At 39.0% G+C, this 19,427-nt stretch overlaps 1 protein-coding gene across 3 annotated transcripts in view; it reads left to right on the top strand.

Annotated features, from left to right (window-relative positions):
- Positions 1-19,427, top strand: part of cfap221 (cilia and flagella associated protein 221) — a 263,805-nt gene that overhangs the window by 82,862 nt on the left and 161,516 nt on the right. For all 3 annotated transcript variants that reach the window (XR_015757537.1, XM_043693986.2, XM_043693987.2), the window contains 2 exons: positions 509-612; positions 3,042-3,201. Coding sequence is in view for 2 of the 3 variants with exons in the window: in XM_043693986.2 (XP_043549921.1) it covers positions 509-612; positions 3,042-3,201 (264 nt within the window). In the remaining variant the exon portion in view is untranslated. The remainder of the gene's footprint in view (positions 1-508; positions 613-3,041; positions 3,202-19,427) is intronic.

Below are 19,427 nucleotides of genomic sequence, written 5' to 3'. Positions count from 1 at the left end.
TTAGCATTGTTGGGGAAACAGAAGAATCAAAACATCTTAATTACATGTGTTAATAACCAACATTTGTTTTCTGAAAACATCCTGATGTGGAACTCTTTTATAAAACTCCTTCTCTTGATTTTCCTCAATTATTCTTCTCTTTCAGTTTTATCTACCAGACAATTGGTCTTGCAAAAATTTGTAACTAAAGTTGAAGCGTTATGTAAGATGGAATAGAATATTTCCATAAGTTTTATAACTTAGCCAGGAAGTGAACTTAAGTGTTTCTGAAAAAAAAATAGTTTTATCATCTTTTTAAGTAGCATATTGTACATAATATGATTAACACTTTTGAAGGACTCTCTACTACTTCTCGATGACTCAATGTACTTATAATCTTCTTTACAATTCTGAATAATTATTGTTTCAGATGATGATAGTAATTGATTTATTTGTGTACCATACTGGTATAACACAACCTATGGTTTTAATTCAAAAGTTAATAGTATTAATTTTTCAAAATTTGTAGCAAGGAAATCAACATCCCTTTGAGATGCAGTTGTCCAGTTGATTTTGAATTCCAGATCAGTTTTCTTCAATCTCATCGTGCATTCACAATTCAGCCAACAGCAGGTGAGAAAACTTCTAATATTATATTAGCAATTTATATTGGTAGTTAATGCTGCATTGACAAAGACATACAGTCATACAATATAAAGGCATCTGGAAAAGGCATCAAAAGTAAAAACAATTGCAGAAATACATTGTAAGCTAATGCAATCAACTTTGATGATGGGTTCCTGTATATCTTTCCTTCAGATTTCCTGTGTATCTTTCCTTCAGCCCATCAAGTCTGTATTAACCTATTTAGACATGTTCCATTTTCTTACATTTGGCCCATGTTATGATGTTTCAAGTGCTCATCCACGTACATTCTTAAATTTTATGCAGGACAACATGTCTGGTAGTTAAAATGGAAATATTTACAGTTAGTAGCCTAAATTTCTATTTGTGTCATGCTCTTCCTAAGCTTATAATCCTCAATTAGGTCCCATCCTCAGTTTATACTCCATACTCAAACATACCTTTCTGCCAAACAAAGTATTTTACATTTACATTTTGCATATTACAGTACAACCTCGATTATCCGAATATGAATTATCTGAATTTTGCAATATCCGAACAAGATCTCAAGGTCCTGTAAAAATGGCATTAGGCAACTCAGCATTCAGTTATCAGTCAAATGGCATTATGATGTGTATTGCCAGATAACCAGCACTCATAAATTACTGCTTGCTTATGATCAGATCAGTTATCCGAATGTTCAGTAATCTGAACAAAATACTCCCCGGCCGCCTCATTTGGATAATCAAGATTGTTCTGCAGTTTTAAATGACTGTTCTTTTATTCTTTAACTACTTCCACTAGTCTGAGATTTTCCCACGAGTGGAATCATCATTTCAACATCTATCCTGTCAACCATCTTCAGAATCTTGTATGTTTGAATATGATCACCCCTTATTTCTCTGATCTTTCTTGAAGAAAATCAAAACTGTTTAGCCTTTCTTGATAAGTCAACCCATTCATAAGGAATCAGTTATAGTTGTGTCACCATAGTCTTACCAGACCATAGGGGCTGCTCTCCTATTAGAGAGAGAAGTAACTGGTAGTGATTTAACCTGAAGACCACCAGACCAGGGAAGAAGTTGAGTATTTCATGGTAACCTCAAACTGGTGATGGGAATTGAACCCATGTTGTTGGCATCACACTGCTCTGTAAACCCGCAATCCAGCCAACTGAGCTAAGCTGGGAATCAGTTGAGTGAATCCCTTTTGAATGGCATCCAATGCCAGTACATCCTTTCTTAGATACTGGGCCAAAACTGCACACATTGTGCAGGTGCAGCCTTACCAACGCCATGTTCAGTCATAACAAAACACTGCTTCAGCTTTTAAAGGCTGTAGGTCCATGTTCCTGAGATTTCTATGATGGCTAAGAATCTCTCAATTAGCTATTGCCATGATTGCACAGCTGTAGACCTTTTTCAGAATCAAACTATGTGAGGTAACATAAAATTGAGGTAATATTCTCAACATGAATTAATCAAGGAGTTGTGCAAACAAGTATTTTTAAAACTTTATATAGAATTGTTTAAAGTATTATTGAATATGCTCATATGCTTTTGAAATAGCTTCTTAGTACTGGATTGTGGACATTTAGACACTCATGTACTTTACCAATGAGGTCTCCTTCCCTTCCAACAAACTTTAACATGTACATGATTATTTTAGCTAACTGGATCTAGATCCTCAAAAATACAACACCAGTTTCTTTGTTAATTTAGTAATTTATATTCTGCAGTGAAAGAAATAAGAAATTATTGATGCATTGAAGCACAGTTTTTTTCCATTTTCTTTAAAAGTACTTTTCTCCTCTCTCAAAGCTCACCTATGGCTTACTGTTAACATTTCTTAGTGAGCTTTTTCAACTTCAGAGTGTCCTTCATTATTTCATGTTGTGTTTCAGTGTTATGGTACTGTCCAAGTGAATTTCTTTTGTTAGACAATTACATTTTGCTTTGCCAAAGGTTTCCTGGATGCTTGTTCCATTTAACTATGCTAACTTTGACACCAGATTCAACACAAAAACTGGGTTGAATTGAATGGTCTCATCAGCAGGCCAGCCAAACCCTCCAATCAATGCACTTCAAGCAATCGACTGTCTGGCATCAGGGCTTTAATCGTTAAAAGAAAAAAATCCCACTTCCAGGCACCACTGACCAATCAGTGAGCCAGCAGCTCTTTGTTCTTAGAAACACCACCAGGAAAGGTAGTCATTGCTGGTATTACAGCAACAATATATAAGGCCCTGGAATTAAATTTCATGATTATTTATGTATCTATCCAGAAGTATGGAAGCCTATTAGAAGAAAAGAAATAGGGAAAATGACCTAGGAAGTTTCAAGTGTTTGTATTCAAACAAAAAAAAAGATCATGGATATTTTGAACAATGTAACAATAAGCAATAAATGTATGACAAATGTATTTTGTTTCTTACACAGGAATAATACCAGCCAATGGACAAGTTGACATTGTTGTCAAATACACCCCCCTTGATCGTGCTACAGCTCAAATTGGGATACAACTTCTCATCTCACAATTTAACTCCAAACCTTACACCTGTACGATCATTGGCACTTCGTCTCCAAGGCTTGACTTTAGGTAAGTAATCGATGAAGAAGTGAAAAATATAATCATTTCTTGTTTTCTGAAGAGTGCATGGTATTAAAGTTGTATAATATCATCATAGATATGAATCCTGAAATTCCTCTCTTAGTCTTATTTTGATATTGGCCCCATCTGAAGTTCTTGTGTGAGTGAATTTACATATTTTGGACAATCTCCATGCTATTTTGGCACAACCATGACATCCATCTTGGTTCAAACAGGATGTAGAAGAAAACTCCTGTGGTGCCTATCTACAACTTATGATTCAATGTGCCAGATAAGTTTAAATGACAGTTAAAGAGCTCAGAATCTAGATCTGTTGCATTAAAAGTGGCAATTGTCCATTCTGCAGTTGATTGGACAAGAAAATCAAAATTAAATAAAATAGCAAAAAGACTAACTTCAGTCATCAATTTCTCATGATACCTATGTATGCATCTTTCATTAAATGTGTTGAAGATAACTGATATTTTTGGTGGCCCCTACCCGGGTCCGATAGTTTATTTGAATATATTTATCTTTGGGATGTTAGTGTTGCTGTCTAGGTCAGCATTTGTTGCTCATATCTATTTGCTGTTGCAATAGTGATGGTGAACTACCTTCTAGAACTGCTGCAAACCAATGACCAAGGTCAGGAGAGCAGTGGTACATTGGCACATACAAAGTTCTTTTAGGATTGGAGTTCCAGGATTTTCACTCAATGACAGTGGATGAATATGATTTAATTCCAAGTCAGTGTAGTGTGTGGCTGGAAGGGTTACAAGTGGATGGTGGTGGTCCTATTCATCTTTTGCCTTGTCCTTCTAGGTTGAGGTTTCATTTGCAAGGATGTTGTTGAAGGCAAACTAGTGAGTTGCTGAAGTGCATTGTGTAGATGGTACACATTGCTGCCACTATATTTTTGTGGTGGAGGGAGTGAATGTTGAAGGTAGTAGATGGGGTACCAAATATGCAGGCTACTTTGTTCTGGATGTTTTCAAGCTTCTTGAGTGCGATTGGAGCAACAGCCATTCAGGCAAGTGAATCTGTTTAAGATCTGTTTCAAAAATATGCCTTAGATTTTTGCCTTGATGGTAGATTGACTTTGGGAGTCAGGAGATGAATTATTCTCCACAGAGATTCTCAGACTTTGACCTGCACAGGGGATGGTATAGCCGGAGCACAGGTGGGATTGATGCCTATTGTGGTCGAGATGGCAGTGATAAAATACAAGGAGCATATCCTGAGATTTTTCCTGGCTGTATGGTAACAAGGCTACAAAACCACAAATTGAATCAAGAGGAGAAAACAAGGAGAAAAGATAAGAAAAAAACTATGTTTGATCAAATGCTTGAGGAGAAACAAGAACAAGTGGAGAACAAAATAGATATTTTTAGTTCAGAGATGTTAGCTGAATTGCAACCAAACGATGAAAAAATAACATTTTTATCAAAAAGCATACATATAAAAAGAATCTGAGTGTATCCCAGAATGCTACAATAACAAATGAAATGAGGACATGTAGGACATGTAGACCATCTCAAGCAGATGAAAGTGGGCAGAAGATCATCAAGCTGTATTAATAGAATGAGGTGTTGCAGATAGCACATGAGATGCTAATAGGAAAACTCGAGCCAAAATACAAAAACATTCTATTGGTCTAGCCAAAACCAGGGTTTTAGTTTAGCTTTCAGTAGTTGTTGGGGTTTTGAAGTTGGCTGTGGAAAGTTTCTATACATCTCTCTTAGTCACAGCAAAAAATTGGAGTTCTCTGTATCTCTCTTCTGCCAGAATTGCATGTGAAGACAATTACTGAATTTGTTTTTGCCAAACCTGTGTTTATGAGATGTTACGATATTGGAACAGTTGCTCTTTAGTAGTTAAATAATCTACTTTGCTGTTAATTTTTCCAATAGAGTTTAAGTTATACCAGCTCTTCTTTCTTTTGTTTGTATTTTAACTGGGTGTAGGAATAAAGTGTGTTTTGCTTAAATCCAAGTAGTATGACCAACCAAATTACAACTAGAACACACTTCTTACACTTACCTTTAAATAATGTAAAAGCTAGAGTTTAGGCTTTCTTCTTGATATATTTGAAGGGGGTTGGTCTTGACCATAACAGTAACACACATGGTTAAGTGTGCAATTAATGCTGATTTTATGGTGAATGGATGTAAATCTTACGTGTTGCTTATGGATCACCTAATTTGTGATGAAACAAGTTTTTCTAAACACTGTTTCATCTTATAAGAGTGGAGACAGGTGACAATAGACAATAGGTGCAGGAGTAGGCCATTCTGCCCTTCGTGCCTGCACCACCATTCATTATGATCATGGCTGATCATCCTCAATCAGTATCCTGTTCCTGCCTTATCTCCATAACCCTTGATTCCACTATCCTTGAGAGCTCTATCCAACTCTTTCTTAAACGAATCCAGAGACTGGGCCTCCACTGCCTTCTGGTGAAGACTATAACTTCTTATTTTTGATAGTGGACTGAAATGTGTAAAGGTCATTTTTTAATTTAAAAAAATCGAGCCTTGTGAAAGGGATTGCTGCAGGTCTTAAAGCAAGTTGCTAACAATTAAGTGTTTTTGCTTTTTTAAGCGCTGGGATAAGTGTAATTGCAGACATGTACCACAGAGTGTGTGGAAAGTGAGATTCAACTGGCAAAAAGTAACTGAATGGTCTGTAGAATGGCAACCATTTGTCAATGGCAAAGGCCTTCTGCCCATCAGTAACTATGTAACTGGCTTCCAGGTAGATATGAATGGCATTGTCAAAAACTTTCAGATCGCTGAAAGGAGAGGTAGTATCCTTTTCTGTGCAGTAAAGAATTACATCTGCAGCCTAAGGAAATCAGTTTATATCTATCATCAGTTGTTGTATGCTGTTGCATTTAACCAATAACTCAGAGGCTATAAGCTGAGACTGAAGCTGAACCAATCTCTCTGTGCCTCTTGCAAGCAAGGGAAGATGTCTAGAGAGGAGAGATGATGGAGTGCCAAGCATTGGAAAGCCAAAAGGTTCAGGTCAGTGAACCTTGTGGACTGGGGCATTGAACTGTCTTCCTAGATTTTCTATTCAGCCATAACAGTAATTGTTGTTTGTCTATCTGAGTGTGTCTGTATCTGTGTGTATGAGAATTTTTCTAAGGGCTCAGAGTTTTAAGTAGTGGAATTATTTATCAGTGTATAACTACAATCTAATTCTTGTTCAGTAGTCCGTGCTTTCTATCAATCTGAGTCTAAAAGGACAACTAAACTGGGTTATTTTGTGTACTTAAAAAAACTTTAATTTTAGTGATGACTCCCTGAATTGAAGGGCTTAATTTCAAGTGTGCTACCCGGTAAGGCATGACTATGTTAAACAACTGTGAAAGTTGCTTTTCAATTTTAACTGAAATCAAAAATACACTTTCTTCCATAGGAGTGTAAAGCATTTATCTTAATCCAGATCACTTGGATACAGAAAGAAAAGTGTTAAGATTTACGGAAACACAGTGTGTACCTTAATAAACCCACATCCCTAGTGTCAAAGAATATTATAACTATTTTCTGATCAACCTGTTCAGCACTTTTCGAGCAGGAGGGACTGGAATCTAGGTGTCTTGCCTCAGAAGAAGGAACATTACGACTATACAAGAAGAGTCCTAGTATCACAATATTTTAAATATATTTCTAATAACCCTTTTCAGAAATATTATTACACATTTCAGTCATAGGTAGGACTTGAACTCAGGTCTCATGAGACACAAGATCTCGCCCCCAGTTTTTTTTAAATCATTCACAGGAAGTGGGTCATTTTGTCCTGATAGCATTAAAGAGACAACCTCAGGTAAGGATTTTTTACTTCTCCAAAGGACACTAGTGAGCCAGATTCTAACAATCAGCAATGGTTTATGCTCATCATTAGACTCTTAAAACAAGATTCTTTATTGAATTCAGTTTCTACTATCTGCCGTGGTGGGATTTGAACCTGTGGTATTACAGAAATTTTCCTCCCCGGAGCACATTACCCATCTTACGTTTTTGTTCCTTTATCCTCCACCTCTAAAATAACCTGTGTGTCAGGTCCAATTGTCAATTTACTTGCAAAGTCTTTCTGGGCTAAGTGGCACAGATTGTTGATATGTTTCTTAAGTTTGTTCAGCTAGAAGTAATCTCTCCACTGCCTTGCATGATTAGGTAGAACAAGGTGGAAAAGATCCTAGCTTTCAATGACAAATTTGCCTCTCCAGATCCCATTATTAAGTCAAGTTGGCTTGATGATTGAAAAAACTATCTATTGCACTGTGAATCTGTATGCCTCAGTTATTGTGTAACTTTTTGACCACAGCGAATACACGTATTTGCAATATCACTTTACTAGATTTATCATTTTCAGTTGAAGTTAAGCTCAGTGAGAGATTGCTTATCTCTCTCTTCTATACCTCTTTGAAACTGTTCAATTTTGTTTGATGAAATAGAACAAGATTGGATCAGTTGACCAGTATTTCAGAACACTGCAGTGTGATATATGACATACCGTTAAGTTGTACTTTTAATTAGAAACCAAAAGTAAGTGCAATGCTTTGTGAATATAGATTTCCAATGTGCATTTTACTTGCAAATAATTAGATCTAGTTCAAAATGACCCTGAGATGTTGAGTACATCGAGATGAGAAAAATATTGATTTTTTTCTGAAACTTGTTATGTGAAACATCATACTTAAAGGAGTCATACTGTATTTTTAATTCAAACTGATCAATAGAACAGGATTTTCAATAATATTCACAATGTTTTAACATTGCAAATAAAGTTTAGGGGGAAATTAATGACCTAAACTTTCCTGTTAAAGTAGAAGTAAATTATGTGAAAGTAATGAAGAAACCTCAGGTGAAAGGTTAATGAGTTCTACTTAAATCTCCCAAAGTTCTTTTTGGAATTGTTCTGTTCATCTGTTGATTGTTGGAGATGACATTTACCTCACTGTCTGGCCCACCATTGAAATGCGTTGAATAGTGTGAAGTTGCTGCGCTTGTATGGTAGATATGTACTAAACTCACAGCACAGTCTTGTACATGCCACAGTTTTGAACAGAGAACAGTGAACAGTACAGCACAGGAAAGGGTGCTGTGATCCACCAAGACTGTGCCAACACACGATGCCTTTCTAAACTAAAACCTTTTGTGTCTATGAGGTCCTTATCGCACTATTCCCAGCCTATTCAAATATCTGTCAAGATGCCTCTTAAATATCTCCACCATCTCCTCTGCACATCCAGGCACTTACCATCATCTGTGTGAACAAACTGCCTGTCACGTCCCCTTTAAACTTATCCTTTTTACTTTAAAACAATGTCCCTCTCATACTTGATATTTGTACTCTGGCAAAAAGACTGACGATCCCTTTTATTCATGCCTGTCATAATTTAGTAAACTTCTATCACATTGCCCTCATCTCTTGATGATCAAGTAAAAAGAAATTAAGTTTGGCCAATCTCTTCTCATTGCTAATATCCTCAAAACCAGGCAACATCCTAGTAAACTATTTCGATACCAACTCCAAAGCCTCCACATCCTTGTTATAGCATGGCAATCAGAACTGTACATAATATTCTAAATGTGGCATTACTAAAGTCCTACACAGCTGCAACATGACTTGCCAATTTTTATACTCTATGCCCAACCAATAGGACAAGCATGCCATATGCCTTCTTGACCACCTTATCCGCTTATGTTGCCACTTTTAGGGAACTGTGGACTCTACACCACTATCCCTCTATGTGTTGATACTACTAAGGGTTCTGTCATTTACTATATACTTCTTTCCTGCATTAGATCTCCCAAAATGCACCATCTTGCAATCTTCCTCTCTACCTGAAGCTTCTCCAATCTTTGTGTCATCTGCAAACTTACTAATCAGGCCACACACATTCTCTTCCAAATCATTTAGTTATATTACAAACAAGGGTCCCAAGCATCCCAGCACTGATCCCAACAGAAGATACTGGTCACAGATTTCCAATCCACCTTTCCACTACCACTGTCTGTCTGCTATGACAAAGCCAGTTCTGTATCCATCTTACCAGTTTACCGCGATCCAATGTGACTTCACCTTTGTATCAGCCTGTCATGATGGACCTTGTCAAAGGCCTTGCATAAGTCCATACAGACAATAACTACCAACCTGCCCTCATCAATCATCTTTGTCATTTTCTCAAAAAGTTCAATCAACTTTGTGAGACTGGATCTTCCTACACAAAGTCATGCTGCCTGTATTAAGTCTATATTTTTCCAAATTTGAGTAAATCCTATCTCTAAGAATTTCCTCTCAAACATTTTGTATCATTGATGTAAAGTTCACTGGCCTGTAATTTTCTAGATTAAATAAAGGAACAATGTTGGGTAATCTCCAGTCTCCTGGGACCTCTTCTGTGACTAAACAGAATACAAAGAGTTTGTACAAGGCCCCACCAATTTCATTACCTGTCTGTCTCAGTATCTTGGGATAGGTCCTGTCAAGTCCTGGGAACTTGTATACTTCATATTTTTCAAAACACCCAACATCTCCTTTTTAATATTGACATGCCCTAGAATATCGACATATCCTTCCCAAGAGTCACTATGTCACTCTCCTTTGTGAATATTAATGTAAAGTATTCATTAAGAAACTCAGCCACTTCCTCTAGTGCCATGCATAAATTCCCTCCTTTGTCCTGACATGGACTTACCTTTTCTCTAGCCAATGCCTTGCTCGTTACAAATGAATAAATTGATTTGGGATTTTCCTGAATCCTGTTTGCCAAAGAATTTCATGCCCTTTTAGCCCTCTTAATTCCTTGCTTTGGTTCTTTCCTGTTATCCATGTGTTCTTTAATGACTTTATCCATCTTCACTTTCCCAAACTTTACATATGACTCCTTTTTCTTTTTGCCTAAACTCTCAATTTGTCTTATCATCCAAGGTTCCCAAATCTTGCCATCATTTTCACAGGACATCATTCCTATTCCTGTGCCATAGGGCCTTGCTGGTTGACCCTGCTTTCCATGGCATCTGCCCTCAATACAATTGTGATATTCTCCCTGATCAGCAACACAACTTCTCTTCCTCTTTTATATATCTCTCTGTTTCACCTGAAATATCTAAATCCCATAAAGTTAAGCTGCCACTCTCATCCCTCTCTCAACAAAATCTCTGTAATTGCTGTAGTATCATAGTTCTATGTGTTAATCCAAACTCTAAGGTCTATGTCTTGCTCCTTACATTAAAACAAATATACTTCTTACAGAACATTACAGCACAGTACAGGCCCTTCTTCCCTCAATGTTGTGCCGACCTGTGGAACCAATCTGAAGTCCATTTAACCTACACTATTTCATTCTCGTCCATATGCCTATCCAGTGACCATTTAAGTGCCCTTAAAGATGGCAAGTCTACTACTGTTGCAAGCAGGCCATTCCACACCCTACTACTCTCTGAGTAAAGAAACTACCTCTGACAGCTATCCTATATCTATCACCCCTCAATTTAAAGCTACGTCCCCTTGTGCTAGCCATTGCCATCTGAGGAAAAAGGCTCTCACTGTCCAAACTATATAACCCTTTGATTATCTTATATATCTCAATTAAGTCACCTCTCAACCTTCTTCTCTCTAATGAAAACAGCCTCAAGTCCCTCAGCCTTTCCGAATAAGACCTTCCCTCCATACTAGGCAACATCCTAGTAAATCTCCTCTGGACCCTTTCCAAAGCTTCCACATCCTTCCTATAATGCAGTGACCAGACTGTACGCAATACTCCAAATGTGGCCACACCAGAGTTTTGTACAGCTGTAGCATGATCTCATTGTTCAGAAACTCAATCCCTCTACCAACAAAAGCCAACACACCGTATGCCTTCTTAACGATGCTATCAACCTGAGTGGCAGCTTTCAAGAATCTACGTACCTGAACACCAAGATCTCTCTGCTCATCTACACTACCAAGAACCTTACCATTAGCCCAGTACTCTGAATTTCTGTTACTCCTTACAAAGTGAATCACCTCAAAACTTTTCCACATTAAACTCCATTTGTCACCTCTCAGCCCAGCTCTGCAGTATCTATGTCCCTCTGTAATCTGCAACATCCTTCGTCACTATCCACAACTCTACTAACCTTGGTATCATCCACATATTTACTAACCCATCCTTCCAAGCTCTCATCCAGGTCATTTATAAAAATGCCAATCAACAGTGGACTCAAAACAGATCCTTGCAGTACACCACTAGTAACTGAACTCCAGGATGAATATTTCCCATCAACCACCACCTTCTGTCTTCTTTCAGCTAGCCAATTTCTGATCCAAACCACTAAATCACCCTCAATCCCATGCCTCCATATTATGTGCAATAGCCTACTGTGAGGAACCTTATCAAACGCCTTACTGAAATCCATATACACCAGATCAACTGCTTTACCCTCATCCACCTGTTTGGCCACCTTCTCAAAGAACTCAATAAGGTTTGTGAGACATGACCTACTCTTCACAAAACTGTTTTGACTATCCCTAATTAAGTTATTCCTTTCTAGATGATTATAATCCTATCTCTTATAAACCTTTCCAACACTTTACCTACAACCGAAGAAAGGCTCACAGGTCTATAATTTCCAGGAGTGTCTCTACTCCCCTTCTTGAACAAGGGAACAACATTTGCTATCTTCCAGTCTTCTGACACTATTCCTGTCAACAATGACGACATAAAGATCAAATCCAAAGGCTTGGCGGTCTCCTCCCTGGCTTCCCAGAGAATCTTCAGACTGCCAATTCTGCCGTGTTCAGTAATCTCTCCTGTCCGTTCTTCCTCTTTGACTTTCTGGCCTTAGTCTCTGACTCCGCCTCAATCAGTTTACTTGCTGATCTAGTGTTTTGGTTCCCACCCCCCCCCGCTACACTAGTTTAAACCCTCCTGAGTGGCACTAGCAAACATCCCTGCTAGCTATTGGTGCCCCTCCAATTTAGGTGCAACCTGTCCTTCTTGTACAGGTCTCACCTGGTTCAGAAGAGATTCCAATGATTTACATACCTAAAACCCTCGCTTTTTAGCCACATATTTAGTTGTACTATCTTCCTATTCCTAGCCTCACAAGAACGTGGCATGGGAAGTAATCCTGAGATTACAACCCTTTAAATTCTGCTTTTCAACTTTCTATCTAACTCCCTGCACCCTCTTTGCAGGAACTTATCTATTTTTCTGCCTTTGTCATTCACTCCAAAATGGACCACAACCTCTGGCTGTTCAACTCCCCCTTCAGAATATTCCTGTGCCTGCTCAGAGACATTCTTGACCCTGGCACCAGAGTCCTGGAGTCTCACATGTGGCCACACAAACACCAATCTGTGTCCTAACAATAAAGTCCCCTATCATAACTGTTCGTCAACACTTGACCCACCCTGCTGTACAACAGATCTAGTCGTGGTGCCACTCACCTGGGTGCTGCTACTGTTGCTGCTTTCCCCTGAGAGGCAATCCCCTCATCAAAAATATCTAAAATGCTCTCCAAAATACCTTTTTGAGAAGGGAATGGCCACAGGGAACTCCTGCCCTGCCTGCCCATGCTTACTCATCTTCCTGCTGGTCACCCAACTCTTCCCTGCTTGTGCCCACATTTTATTGATGCAGTAATCGTCAATCAACCAGTCATTGAAACTTAATTACTATCAATATAACTGCACTGTTTCAGTTTTTACTTTCAGCAAAATGCCATGCAATTTACTAGAAATACAAATATAAAGGAAACACAAAATTTAAACTGTATGAGAAGAGAGTGCTAATCGATTGCCAACTGGACTCTGTTGGAGCCATTACCCTAAAGGATGCACCAGTTAGATAATGACTGACAATTTCAATGACTGAAGCATTCGCAGCAATCTTCAGCCAGAAGTGCTGAGTGGATGATCCATCTTGGCTGCCTCCAGTGGTCCCCAGCATTACAGATACCAGTCTTCAGCCAATTTGATTCACTCCACGCAATATCAAGAAATGGTTAGAGACACTGGATACTGCAAAGGCTACGGGCCCTGACAACATGTTGGCAATAGTACTGAATACTTGTGCTCCAGAACTTGCTGCTCCCCTAGCCAAGCTGTTCCAGTACTGTTACAATACTGGCATCTACCAACAATGTGGAAAATCACCCAGGTATGTCCTATACATAAGAAGCAGACAAATCCAACCTGGCCAATTACTGCCCAATCGGTCTATTCTTGATCATAGTAAAGTGATAGAAGGGGTCACCAACAGTGCTATCAAGCAGCACCTGCTCAGCAATAACCTGCACAGTGACGCCCAGTTTGGGTTCTGCCAGGGTTACTCAGCTCTTGACCTCATTACAGCCTTGGTTCAAACATGGCCAAAATAGGTGAGGTGAGAGTGACAGCTCTTTGACATCAGGACTGCATTTGACTGAGTGTGGCATCAAAGAGCCCGAGTAAAACTGCAATCAATGGTTATCAGGGCCCAAATTCTCCAGTGGTTGGAGTTGTACTTGACACAGAGGAAGATGGTTGTGATTGTTGGAGGTCAGTCATCTCAGCTCCAGGATATTTCTGCAGGAGTTCCTCAGGGAAGTGTTCTAGGACCAACCATATTCAGCTGCTTCATCAACGACTTTCCCTCCATCATAAGGTAAGAAGTGGGGATGTTCACTGATGATTGCACAATATTCAGTGCCATTCATGACTCAGATACTGAAGCAGTCCAAGTTCAAATGCAACAAGATCTGAACAATATCCAGGCTTTGGCTGACAAGTGACAAGTAACATTTGTGCCACACAAATACCAGGCTATGACCATCAATAATAAGAGACAATCTACCACCACCCTTTGAAATTCACCTCCTGATTCCTCAAAGCCTGTCCACCATCTACAAGGCACAAGTCAGGAGTATGATGGAATGCTCCCCACTTGTCAGGCTGAACACAACCCCAACAAGAAGCTTGATACCATCCAAGACAAAGCATGCTGCTTGATTGGCACTACAATCATAAGCATCCACTCCCTCCACCAACCATGCTCAGTAGCAGAAGTGTGTATTACCTACAAGGTGCACCACAGAAATTAACCAAAGATCCTCAGACAGCACCTTCCAAACCCATGATCACTTCCATCTCGAAGGACAAGGGCAGCAGATCCTTGGGAACACCACAATCTTCAAGTTTCCCTCCGAGCCACTCATCATCCTGACTTGGAAATATATTGTTGTTCCTTCACTATTGCTGGGTCAAAAATCCTGGAATTCCCTCCCTACTGGCATGGTGGGTCAACCCACAGCCGGTGGACTGCAATGGTTCAAGAAGGCAGCTCACTGCTCAGGGGGAGCTGGGAATGGGTAATAAATACTGGCCAATCAGCGATGCCACATCCCCAAAAATGACTAAATTTTAAAAAGTTAACAGTCAAGGTTTACAACAAAAGTTTACAGTTTAAATTGGTAAATTTAATTAAAACATTAGTTTACATGTAAATCTGCTTCAGCATGTCTTGTTAAACACTCTGATGAAAGTGAGATAAAAAGTTTTGACAAAATGTCTCCTTACAGCTTTATTCTATTTATTTGTTTAATTTAAATGAAATAATAGTTCATGGTAGTGAAAATTGTTCTGTGGTAGAAATGATCTTGAGACACAAAATACTCCTTTATTTGTGGTATATTTTCTTATCTTGGTGTATGATATAGTGAGTTGAAAAAAGGTGTTACTGGAAAAAGCACAGCAAGTCAGGCAGCATCCAAGGAGTACATCCTTCTTTCGGACTGGGAGGGGGAAGGGAGCTGAGAGATGATTGGGGGTGGGACTAGGGGAAAAATAGGTGGGATGGTGATAGCTGACTGAAGGTAGGAGGTGATTGTAAAAGATCAATGTGAATGTGGAGCGAATAGGTGGGAAGGAAGATGGACAGGAAGGTCTGGTGAAGAGGGCAATTTAGTTGGAGGATTGTATTTGGGGGAGGGGAGATTTGGAAACTGATGAATTCAATGTTCATGCCATGTAGTTATAGGCTCCCAAGGTGGAAGGTGAGATGTTCATCTGTTTGTGGTTGGCCTTGAGTAAGCAGTGGAGGAGGTCCAGAATGCATATCTCAGCAGGGGAGTGGAAGGGGGATTTGAAGTGTATGGCCACAGGAAGGTGGGGTTGGTTAGTGCTATGGACCAAAGATGTTCCCTGAAGCATTCTGCTAGTTTGCACTCAGACTCTCTTATGTAGAGGAAACCATATCAAGAGCATCAGATGCAATAAATGGGGTTGGAGGATGTACAAATAAATCCCTGCTGGATTTGGAATGATCCTTTGGAGCCTTGGACTGAGATGGAGCAGGGTTGGGGGGGTGGGGGAGAGGTGTGAGTGCAGGATTTGCACCTCTTACAATGGCAAGGGAAGGTGCTAGGTGTGGAGAGGGGTTTGGTGAGGAGTGTGGACCTAAGAAGGAAGGACTGTTCCCTGTGGAATGCAGAAATGGGTGAGGAGGAAAATATATTTTTGGTGGTGGGGTCTGACACTAGATGGTAAAAATAGCAGAGGATTTTGCAGATAGGTGGGGTGGAATTTGAAGACCAAGGGGATTCTATCCGTATTGGGGTTGGAGGGGTATGTTTTGAGGGCAGAGGTACTGGAGGGAATGCGATTGAGGGTACCGTTGATCACAGGGGAGGTAAAATTACGGTCCTTGAAGTGAGATATTCTTAAATTGTAGTTTATAAGCGAATGGATGAGAGAGATAATGGTCTGGATTTTATGGGCCTATACCAAGCCTGCTTTCATCAAAGGATGTATTAAGTACTTTGGGTCACCAGCCCACCATCTTTCCACCCACCAACCTTTATGCCTATTGAGGGTCTTAAGTGGCCAATTATTGCCCATTTAAGGACTTAATTCACCTCTATCACCATAAAACAATGAGCAGTGGCATGCAGCCTCAAGTGGAAAGTCTTTTGCTTACAACTTTGCTGAAAGGCAGAAGGAAGGGAGGGAGAGACACATCATTTCATTGATTCTCTCTCTGAGTTAGGGGCAGTACCCCAAATTATTATCCTTTATTGCTTCCAACCTGGCATCCAAAACTTCTCTTCCCCATCAAGTTACATTCGCTCCCTGTTTGCTCTCCATGCAGTTAATTCCTCTTTGCCTTTCTTTGGGATCCATGTTTGTTTTCTTCTTGGGCCCTCTTCATAGCCCTAACAGCATCCGCTACTCCATTCTAGTCCTGCTGGGACAGTAGGAGCTTTTGATCCAATAATGGATCTTGAGAGCTGGAATTAATCCCATTGTGGTGCAAGTTACCATAATTACCTTCAATTATCATTAAGGTCACCGGGAGCATAACGTCTTTGGAAATAGCATGGGAATGTTTACACAATCTAAATGGGGTTTATACCAATTGTCTGCAGAAGATGTCATCATGGTTTGAGGGAAACTTAACAATATACTAGACACAAATGTTATTTCCTGCTATGATCAATTCACCAAGTTAAGATTTGCTCAGACTTATTTTCAGATGTAGAATCTTATTTGCCTTCTAAATCATTAGTTGCCATAATGTCCTGGAAATATTTCTTTCCTAAATTACCTAATTCAGTAAAACTTTCTTCCTCTGTGTTCGTTTATATTTATCACAAACAATCTGACATTAATCAGAATGCACAGGAATGGTTCCTAACCCTGTTTGAAACACTGCACACCTACACTTTACACATTATCTTGATTTTACCCTTTAGCCACGTTTATTTAAAATGTTCATGTTTTAGAATTCAAAGACCTGTTATTAATTTGATTACTTTTCATGTTTTGTAATTTTGTAAGTTTCATGATTTGTGGCAATGGTTCAATAGAATATCGTTTAAGCTGAAACAATGTTTGTTTTACACTGATTTGCATTACCTTTGTACAAAATTTCATGGTACAGCTAGATAGTTCTCACAGCATATCAGTGTGCCATGGCACACCGTGAAAAAAACTGATGTAGAGCATATGGAACGGAATTCATTAATTTTAAACACTTGTTTTCTCATACAAAATACTATTGAAACCTACCTTTCCATGCTCATCCTTAATGGAATGATTGCCCAATAAATACAGACAAAATTTCCAGAAGGACAAAACTGGTGAATGAGGTATACGGATCCAACTCATCTTGTATACTTCAAAATGGAGGACCATTATAATCAGTTCATTCATTTTAAAGCATTATTGCTTTTTAAAAACAAAAACTCCTCTAAGAAAACCAGAAAACTGTTGGATCAGTTGAAAAACTGCTTTTACCAGGCTTGATCAACATGTTTATCATAATCTTCTCTGGTCACTTAAATCTTTTCTTCCCTTCGATATGATGATGATTGTTGTTATTTTGTTTGTTTTTTTGAGATTTTCTTGAAGTTATTGACTCATTTCTGATAATCTTAACCATTCTGTTGAATTTATGAAAATGTTCAAATTGAATTCTGTCATGATGCAAGGCTTCTTGTGGTTTTATGATTGACAAATAAAACTGTATGTTGTAAAGGGTATATAAGCTTTCAAAATTTATGCCACAGCAAGCCCATTGTGACTGTACCAGCCAGTAAAAAAAAATTACATCAACCAATGCTAATTTCTAAATCTATACTCCCGTAGATTATGATGTTTCAGATGTATATCTGCGTGATTTTTAAATGCAGCATACCTTTCAGACTGACACCACCCTTTGGCTAAAAACATTTCTTATCAACTCCCCTTTAATCCTCCTCCTAATTATTTAAAACCCCATGCTACCCAGTTATTGAATTTTCAGTAGGGGAGATAAGTCCTGTGTATCTAGTTTATCTGGCCTTTCACAATATTAAATACCCCCTCATCCTCATCTGTTCCGAAAAAAATTTACCAGCTGATTTAATCCATCCTTAGCTACAGTTTTCTATTCCTGGCAAAATTTTCATAAATATCATACTATCTGTTTACTACTCGATATGTATACAAATTGATTTTCAGACCTTTTATTTTCATCTTTATTTAATGTCTTTTTTAGCAATAATGTGTTAAATCTGAATTATTCCAAGTGATATACAAATGGCTGTCTTAGTTTAATGTTATCAGAATAAAGTTAAAATCACACAACACCAGGTTATAGTCCAACAGGCTTATTTAGAAGCACTAGCTTTTGGAGCACTGCTCCTTCATCAGGTGATTGTGGAGAAAAATATAAACCTATTGGACTATAACCTGGTGTTGTATGATTTTTAACTTTGTATACCCCAGTCCAACACCAGCGTCTCCAAATCATGGTTATCAGAATATGCAGTGCTGACAGTTAGGCATGAGTGCATGAAATCAAGTTCTACATAATTATCTGAACTACCTAACAGTAAATGTCCAATTATCCAAAAATTAGCATGTTCGAGTTCTGAGGAGCACCTTCCACATTTAGATGGTGACAATCAAATGACTGAGAGTAATGGTCTAAGGTTTATGTACCAACAGCAGACAACTGCTCAGCCGAATCTCATGCAGAATTGAAGTCATGTCTATTCCCTGGCACAAGACTCCCAAGCAGGTGCTCTATTCCCAGGTTCAAAATGGTAGGTGAGCCCCAGTGGACAGAGGAAACACTTCAGTGACACCCTCAAGGCCTCACTGATGAAATGGCTTAAAACAGTCCAAAGCTGAGGAGCATCTGAGAAACATCTCGAGACTTGCAACCGGGTAAAAACAGAAGCTAGGTGGAAACAACATAAGGAACAAGCTGCCACACCAACGCCCTACTCACCCCTTCCCATGACCACTTTCTGCCCCAAGTGTCACAGAGCTTGCAAAAGCCAATTTATTCTGTTAAGCCACCAACGGACTCACCCTGAGAGTGGAAGAGAGACATTCTCATCTGCAAGAGACTGCCAATAAACAAATTCTCTGTTACTTGTTCAGTCTCAACTCTCGATCTAAAGGCAGAGCCAGCCAATTGTTCCTCTGTCTTGTGATTACACTGCCCTCGCTCCTAATGCTCGATAAATTTTGTCCTGAGGTAATCCTAATGGCACTGGTGCTTTCCAGTCCCAAAATTCAATGATAAATTGAATCTACTACTGCTGGCATTCAGAGACTACAATCTCTCAAACCCTGCATCTCAATCAGCTCCACCATGAAGAAGTGACAAATGGCTGGGAAAAGAGAGTAGAAGAGAGTACAACTCCATGGGAAAAACTGGGAAAGATATTGAGCTGAAATGCTGGTCAAAGGCAAGGGAGATAAAGGGG

Source organism: Chiloscyllium plagiosum, unplaced genomic scaffold, assembly GCF_037043375.1.
Source record: "Chiloscyllium plagiosum isolate Xiang-an unplaced genomic scaffold, Cpla_swu_hap1 HiC_scaffold_7, whole genome shotgun sequence".
Taxonomy (NCBI): domain Eukaryota; kingdom Metazoa; phylum Chordata; class Chondrichthyes; order Orectolobiformes; family Hemiscylliidae; genus Chiloscyllium; species Chiloscyllium plagiosum.
Note: the sequence above shows the minus strand (reverse complement) of the source record. Positions and strands in the feature narration are given on the sequence as shown.